The sequence below is a fragment of the Pseudoliparis swirei genome, chromosome 9 (genome assembly GCF_029220125.1).
Source record: "Pseudoliparis swirei isolate HS2019 ecotype Mariana Trench chromosome 9, NWPU_hadal_v1, whole genome shotgun sequence".
In the NCBI taxonomy this organism is placed as follows: domain Eukaryota; kingdom Metazoa; phylum Chordata; class Actinopteri; order Perciformes; family Liparidae; genus Pseudoliparis; species Pseudoliparis swirei.
Genome location: NC_079396.1, coordinates 16,402,330 through 16,410,008, shown reverse-complemented (window position 1 = coordinate 16,410,008; position 7,679 = coordinate 16,402,330). Strand labels below are relative to the sequence as shown.

General features: G+C 42.9%; 1 protein-coding gene across 2 annotated transcripts; it reads left to right on the top strand.

Annotated features, from left to right (window-relative positions):
• Nucleotides 1–1,808: 1,808 nt before the first annotated feature.
• LOC130199729 (uncharacterized) lies at nt 1,809–5,449 on the top strand. 2 transcript variants are annotated; one of them, XM_056423456.1, is made up of 7 exons: nt 1,809–1,944; nt 2,433–2,469; nt 3,408–3,468; nt 3,562–3,875; nt 4,201–4,362; nt 4,547–4,640; nt 4,923–5,449. In XM_056423456.1, the coding sequence occupies exons 4-7, from the start codon at nt 3,693–3,695 to the stop codon at nt 4,952–4,954; spliced, it is 471 nt and encodes a 156-aa protein (XP_056279431.1). In that variant the 5' UTR covers nt 1,809–1,944; nt 2,433–2,469; nt 3,408–3,468; nt 3,562–3,692; the 3' UTR covers nt 4,955–5,449. The 2 variants fall into 2 exon arrangements, with proteins under 2 accessions (XP_056279431.1, XP_056279430.1); XM_056423455.1 differs by having other exon boundaries at nt 3,534–3,875.
• Nucleotides 5,450–7,679: the final 2,230 nt, after the last annotated feature.

Here is a 7,679-nt window from a genome sequence, read left to right as displayed (position 1 = left end):
TTTGCTTGAGGAGATGTGGGAGACCCTCCGGGCAATGCAGTCAGTGTTGGCGGTTCCTGTCCCCGGAGTTCCATCACGGTTCCAGTCCAGGATGTTCGGTTCCAGTCCCGGTGTTCCGTCACGGTTCCAGTCCCGGTGTTCCGTCACGGCTCCAGTCCCAATGTTCCAGTCCCGGAGTTCCATCACGGTTCCAGTCCAGGATGTTCGGTTCCAGTCCCGGTGTTCCGTCACGGTTCCAGTCCACGATGTTCGGTTCCAGTCCCGGTGTTCCGTCACGGCTCCAGTCCCCAATGTTCCAGTCCCGGAGTTCCATCACGGTTCCAGTCCACGAGGTTCTGGTTCCAGTCCCGGTGTTCGGTTCCAGTCCACGGTGTTCGGCTCCAGCCCCGATGTTCCAGTCCCGGTGTTCCATCACGGTTCCAGTCCACGATGTTCTGGTTCCAGTCCCGGTGTTCCGTCACGGCTCCCGTCAGTGTTCCGCGTCGCATGTTCGGTTCCAGTCCCGATATTCCAGTCCCGATGTTCCAGTTCCAGTCCCGGTGTTCCGTCGCCGCCTCCAGGCCCGATGTTTTGGTTCCAGTACCGGTATTCCGCCTCCGTTCCGCCCGGTCCGGTTATCCCCAGCCCGCCTCCGTCCCGGTCAGTCACAGTTCCCGGGACCGCCCGTCCATCCCGGTTCCCCATGTCTCGCCTGGTCCTGGTCCCACAGGGACCCCATCCCCAGACCCGGTACCCTGGGACTTCCTCTCCTGAGCCCGGTCCCTAGCTCCCGCTCTTGTCCTCCGGCCCGCCCTCCAGGCGCACCTCTTGGCCTGGTTATCGTCCTGCGCCCGCCCGGACTGCTTCTGCAGCCTTGGACCCTCCTCCGGCTCCCTCCACCCGCCCTTGTGGGCGCTTGGCCGTCTGGAATTCGTCCCTTGAGGGGGGGGTACTGTCATGATCTGGAGTTTGTGTTTAGTTTTGTGTCTTGTTTTGAATTCCTTGTGTCGTCTGTCTCCTGTGATTGTCTGCCCTGGTCCTGATTGTTTCCTTCTGTGTGATTGCTGGTCCCGCCCTCATTGTGTTCACCTGTGTCTCGTTCCCCGTTGTCCAATCACCTCCACCTTGCCTGTGTATGTAAACCCTGTTCGTCTCATTCCCAGTGTGGCTTCGTACTGTTTGGTCCGCGTGTTTGTCGTCCTGTTCTGGTCTGGTCTGGTCTGTGATTTGTGGAAAAATAAATATAGTTGTGCAGTAATGTCGGCATTTGGGTCCTCTCTCGCTGCGACAACCCGGACTACCCTTGACATTGATGTGATTTGCAAGGCGTCAGTCAGCCAACTTTCTAACATTAACGCAGTTTACAACCCTACATTTTTGTGATACAGGGTTGCAGACTCCATACTCTGCGTTTTGGGGATCTAGACAAGCGATCTATTTAACATCGACGCAGCGCACCAGGGTTGCCAGGTCTGTGTGACAAAAAACCCAGCCCAAAACCAGCCCAATATCAGAACTCAAAATATGCCCGTGCCAAACCATATACACTGCTTTTAAAGTCCATGTCCATGTGTGTACGTGCTGATCTGGAGTCAGTTTTGTAGGATTTGAGTATAAATAAATTATTTCATTTAAAATATGGATTTTTATTTAAAGATATTCATGTAATTTGCATGCAAAATAGGTCTACCCGAACCAGCGGGAAAAAAATCAACCCGCTGCAACACTTCAAAAGTTGCCCAATTCCGCGGGAAAACCGCGGATCTGGCAACACTGCAGCGCACTCACATGCTGTTGTTTGTGTGAAGTAGAAATAGCCAGGTGTAACGACACACGGCACGCTGACCCAGCTCAGCAGCTCAGTTAAGAAAGTAAAGAGAGAAGAGAGAAATTCAAGAAAGTGAAGAGAGAAATTCAAGAAAGAGAAGAGAGAAACTTTCCGTGGTTTTTGCTGTCCTTATACCAGTAAGTAATGATGTTCTAATGATCTCTCTTTTATTAGCTTGCTAGCAAGATATTTGAAAGCTAACGTTAACGTCGACATTACTGTGAGGAAAGCGTGCCCTTTCTCTTAACGTTTAGTTTGCCTACGAAACAAGTCTCTTTTCACCCGTTAGGGTTTTTGACGTCTGCACATGATTTTTTTGAGTTATCTTAAGTTAACGTAACCGAATACGCTTAACATTGTTAACGTTAGCATGATTGTGCTGGGCTCCACGTGGTGAGATAATTCAGTGTGTTTCATTCACATGCAATTTTCACCAGTTGCGCCGTAAGGACAATGGGATTTAGATTTTTAATCTGAAAATGATATCAAACGATTGATTTAATTTAAGCCATTCAATATATTTGTTGTTTATACAGCTAATACACAACTATATCAAATGAATTTTACTGCCTTATTTTAGCTACACTTTTTCTTTAATAAATTGAACAGATCATTTTCATTTCAGGTGTGGCTGAGCTCATGGACCAAAGTCATGTGGAAATGTAAGATATGTGCTTTTTCTAGTCCCATCAAAGTCTGCTTACTGAGACATTACAGACTCCAACATGGACAGTATTCTAATGTTTCTCCCTTACCATGTTTGTATTACAACTGCATGTGCACTTTTAGCAGTTTTAATTCACTCAAGATACACATGTCAAGAGTACACAGACATAATTTTACTGAGAGAAGGGTAGCAGGGCCAGGCAGTGACTCACATGGTGTGGCAGACAATTTGGCATTTCATTGCCCTCTGTGTGATTTCAAGCAGCCATTTGTTGAGAGGGATATGTTTCTTCATCTAAGGGGACATTTAAAAATGAAGCAAACTGTTCCATGTCCATTCAGGGACTGCAGGTTTAAATCAAATGTGTACTCGACATATAATTCTCACAAATGCAGAGAATATCAGAATAACTCTGATTACGATGTGTCTGTTGTAGTGCCAAATGAATCAAATGATTCCCAGGATATTGAACTTGTCCAAGATGCAGCTCTTTCAGATGAAGACAATATCTATTCCAACCCAGTGGCTGGTAGCAGCACTGACTGTTTAACTGACCAATTGGAACATCATTTGGCAACCTTCTTTTTGAAACTGCAAACTATTCTCCATGTATCGGAGAGGGCAACACAGAAACTCATTGAGCATGTTGATGAGTTGTTTGCACTATCAAAACCTCTTGTAGAAGAAGCTGTTACGAAAGTACTGAAAAAACATAACTGCCCTTTAACTTACACAGTTGTAAGTGATATTGTCCAAGCAGTCTCAGAGAGTAATGTTTTGCACAAATCAATTACATCTGATGCTCCATTGTCAACTGCTAAGAAGAGGAAGTCATATTATGAAAACAAGTTTCCACTTGTTAAGCCTGTGGAGTACCTCATTGAGTCTTTACAGCATACATGTATGTATGTGCCCATTCTCTCATCTCTGCAGGAGTTGCTGAAAAAAGCAGATGTATTGGAGAAAGTCCAAGAAGCTACCACACAACAGACTGGTCAGTATTCTTCAAAGTGTCAAGCAAACTGATCCTCACGCCTAAACATTTCATTCCGGTTTCAGATTAAATGAATGCAGTCCGTGAATGCAGGAAAGCGCAGCCGCAGCAACCCGGAGGGGACACCATCCCGGGCCAGCATTAAACGACCCAGAAGAGGGGAAATCCAGTTCCTCCCTAACTATCCCTGTGGTGAGAACAAGGACACACTGGAGACCGGAAGGATGGAGACCAGAAGGATGGAGATCCTGGAGGAATTCAAAAAGATGCCAGCTGACAGAGACATGGTTCTCATCCATCAACACATGCAGCGCACCTTTCCACTCCCCCGTGAAGAGATTGTGACGTTAGCTCCTCCCATCGCAGAATTGAAAGATAGATGGCCTGCCCTCTTCTCTGAAGCTCAAGTAAGTAAAACATAATGGGACACTACACAAAAAACAAAGGTGACATGTTTTATACACAAACAACCAACATTGATTCGTGCTTGATTTGATTTTAAAAATGTATTGTGACATTGTCCTCAGGATAATTTCATCAGGGAAACAGCTCATGATTTATGTAAAAAATACATTACTTCGAATCTTACTCTGGGAAACTTTGAAAAAGAACAGCTTCATTGCAACCTGCTTACCCTTTACAGATATGCTTAGGAATTCTAACTGTTGTCCAACATTTTTTAATTTTAGGCTCATTATGGGATGTCTCTTTATGCTCTTGTGTTTGGTACAGCTCTATAGCGAATTCCATAGGATCACAAATCAAAGCCTTCAATATTCCTTCTTCGCTGCGCTCGATAAAAACACTACACAGCTGCTCAAACTCTACAAAGAGAGGAAGACTGGAGCTTTTGGTGAGAAGATGGCAGATCTGCTGATGGCATATGAGGAGCAGGTAAGGGTGCTATAAATGTTTACTGAAGGTTGGAAGTAACTACAATAATAATGACTGAATTGATGAAACAGCTATCAAATTATAAAGTCAATTAAATACAATTAAATGTTGCATCAAAATCAATGAAATAAAATTAAAATCATATATTCAATATTTCGGTTAAAAACCTTTCTCTGTGTAAAAGGACAAGAATGACATCAGTGCAACGAGAACAGCAGCACTGGCAGGGCTGCCACTACCTAAAAGAAGACTCATCAGTGATCTTAAAGAGTTGCAAGGTAACGTTAATCTCTCATTCTCCCTGGACTTGACTTGAGATTTGAATGAAAAGACTTGAGACTTAGACTTGATGACTTTGTCCCACCTCTGCAATCAAGTGTCTTCCCTCTACCATACCATTGTTAACTGTTTTATGCTACACCTGTGAATACTTGAAGAACACTAATTTCATATGTTTCCCAGGAGTATCAGCTAAGGTTTATATCTTATTAATTAGTCTATCTTAGTAGATGTGTTTGGTACACTCATGTTCTGGACCTCATGTGTACTCCGTTTTTCAGGAGGAGGAATTCGAAGCATTCCAGGAGGGTGAAGTGGCGCTGTTGGCTGTGGTGGCTGAAGAGGACACGGCTGCAGGGATTCCCTTTCAACCTCTTCATGTCTCAGTCATCCTGGAGGGTCAGGTGGTTATGACTCTCAGATCTTGGACTGATGCACTGGTGGTGTTGTTCAGCTTGGTTTATGCTCTCAATTTGAGCTATGCGGCGCAGCTGAGTGGCTTTTTTGACTTTATTCAGGTTGTCCTATTAAATCTAGACGATACAAGAAAGCAGCTCAAACCTAAGTTGCAGGCCTTAAAAAATCAGCTGGTGTAAACAGGGGACGTCCTGCACCAATACTTCCAGCAGTCATGGTTTAAAATTGCTTGTTGTTGGCTGCTGAGATTAGTTATGTCCCATCCTGTTCCAGAGGAAATGAAAGAGCGCACCTAGTTAAATTAGGTAGCATAGTTAGTTAAGTTAAGATAGTTCTTAAGCAAGCCCAACATTTTGTTAATAGAGGGGAATGGATAGGAGACAGGAATTTAGAGGAGACAGGAATGGAGAGAAAATAATTATAAATAAATGATAATATGTTTTTTTTAAAACGTTTCAGTTTGTTGTGAGCAAAATGTATTTGTTCAGTGATTTCATTTTTTGTAAAGATTGTATTTTTTGTAATGATTGAATTTTTTGTAATTTCATAATGTGTAATAATGGCATAATGTGTAATGTTGTGGTCAAAGAATCATATTTGTTCAAATAAATGTATTGTATCTAACAGTATTTGAATTGAGTTAATGCAACTTTAAAGGTTCAAGGCAATCGGTTTCCTTCAATGAATTGAGTAGCTGCTATACCATTTTGAGTTGTTGTAACACAAGCTATTTAAGTAAGACGGACATAAATCATGCATTTGCTTTTACATCATTTTAATGAGTTCATACAAACGTTACAAATAAGTTTAAATAATGAATATGTTTTAAGTTCAATACAAACAATGGAGTTAGTACTAGTCACTTATTTATTTAAGTTATACCTAACAATAAATATTTGAGTTAGGAATACTCCATTGAAGCAATTATTTTCACGAAAAGGATTTGAGTTATTTAACTTAAATGGTTCAAGGCAATCGGTTTCCTAGAACGATTTGAGTTGACTTTACTCATCAGGTTTTACAGTGTACCTGTGACAGCCACAAACCTGTTACAGGTCATATATACCATGTCAATCTGAAATACTAAAACTGTGTTCACTGATGTATGAATGACTGAAGAAGCTGTCTTGCTTTGCTGATTATCCTATTAAATAAAAAATATAATCAGTATCCTACTTTAAAACATTTTTGATTACATATGTGTGGTTTCGTTTTTTTTAAATAAGCTCCACAGGCTTTGTTCTGTAATTCCCAGTTCGAATGTGTTCATTATGTAATTTATTCATCAGACAGATCATGTGACCCAATGCAACATTACTTGCTTCTCTAATTGAAAGTTCTTTATCAAGTTCTGACAGAATATGAGATCAGAAAAGCAGATTCCAGAATAGGGTCACTTCCATTTTGTTGAAACATATGGTCAATAAATGCGCGTACACAAACACTTTTCTAGTTTGGACTCCACAAGAGTCAGATCAGCTGCATGTACATACTTTAACAAGAAAGACGACGAACTTGTCAGTCTCCCTTTGGTGGCCATATGTGTGGGATTTTGGAACAGGAGTTCTGCTGACACTATTTAATTCATTCCAGGGCTCACTGAACTGAAAAAGCAATGAGGTATTTCCTTGATAGAGGCAGAACGAAGCATCCTGTTGAAACGTTTTCATTAGAGTCAGCCACATCGAGGGGGGAAATGGAGCAACGGTGCACACCAACCCGTGGAACAGCAGATAACAGTTTCCGATGGAGTACATTTATATCACATTTAAAATAATCAACAGGAGTATATTTACAGTATTCTTCCAATGATGTGACTCACAGCAGATATGGCTGTTATATTGCTTATTAACACGTAAGTCATTGAGAGTTTTCATGTCTATTAAAGTAAACACAGATCTCAGGGCACTGAGCATTCCTTTCTTTTTTAACTATAATATAGATATGTTTAGTAGGGGTTGCTCTGAAATTTTGAGGTATGGCTGATAATTCACTACATTTTTAAATATCATTGAATCTACTACCGAGAGAGAGAGAAAGAAAGAGTGTCAGGGTGGTGTACGAACTACAGTGCAGACTATTAACATTAACATTAAAGTAGTTGGATGGATGTCTCATGTGGGTCCAATGAGCACCTGTAGATCCACATTTGTCCCTGTGCCCAAGAATGCTTCTCCAGCATGTATGAATGACTACCGACCGGTGGCCCTCACCTCGGTGGTCATGAAATGCTTTGAGAGGCTGATAAAGGACTACATCTGCGCCTTCCTCCCTTCCTCCATGGACCCGCTGCAGTTTGCTTATCGCCCAAACAGATCCACAGATGATGCTGTCTCCCAGGTACTGCACACCACACTCTCTCATCTGGACAGCCAGAGGGGGGGCTATGTGAGACTGCTGTTCATTGATTATAGTTCAGCTTTCAACACCATAGTCCCTCCAGACTGGCCGGCAAGCTGATTGAGCTGGGACTGAACACCCCTGTGTGCTTGGATCCTGGACTTCCTGACCGCCAGGCCACAGGTGGTCAGGGTGGCAGACACACTCCAAATCCCTCACCCTGAACACAGGATCCCCCAGGGTTGCGTCCTCAGCCCCTACTGTACTCCCTGTACACACAT

Bases quoted from the DNA above. Each gene is read 5' to 3' on its own strand.
- LOC130199729 (XM_056423455.1), top strand. From the start codon at position 3,543: ATGCAGTCCGTGAATGCAGGAAAGCGCAGCCGCAGCAACCCGGAGGGG. The intron at 4,363-4,546 runs GTAAGGGTGCTA...TCTGTGTAAAAG, and splicing joins TGATGGCATATGAGGAGCAG to GACAAGAATGACATCAGTGC. The intron at 4,641-4,922 runs GTAACGTTAATC...TCCGTTTTTCAG, and splicing joins TGATCTTAAAGAGTTGCAAG to GAGGAGGAATTCGAAGCATT.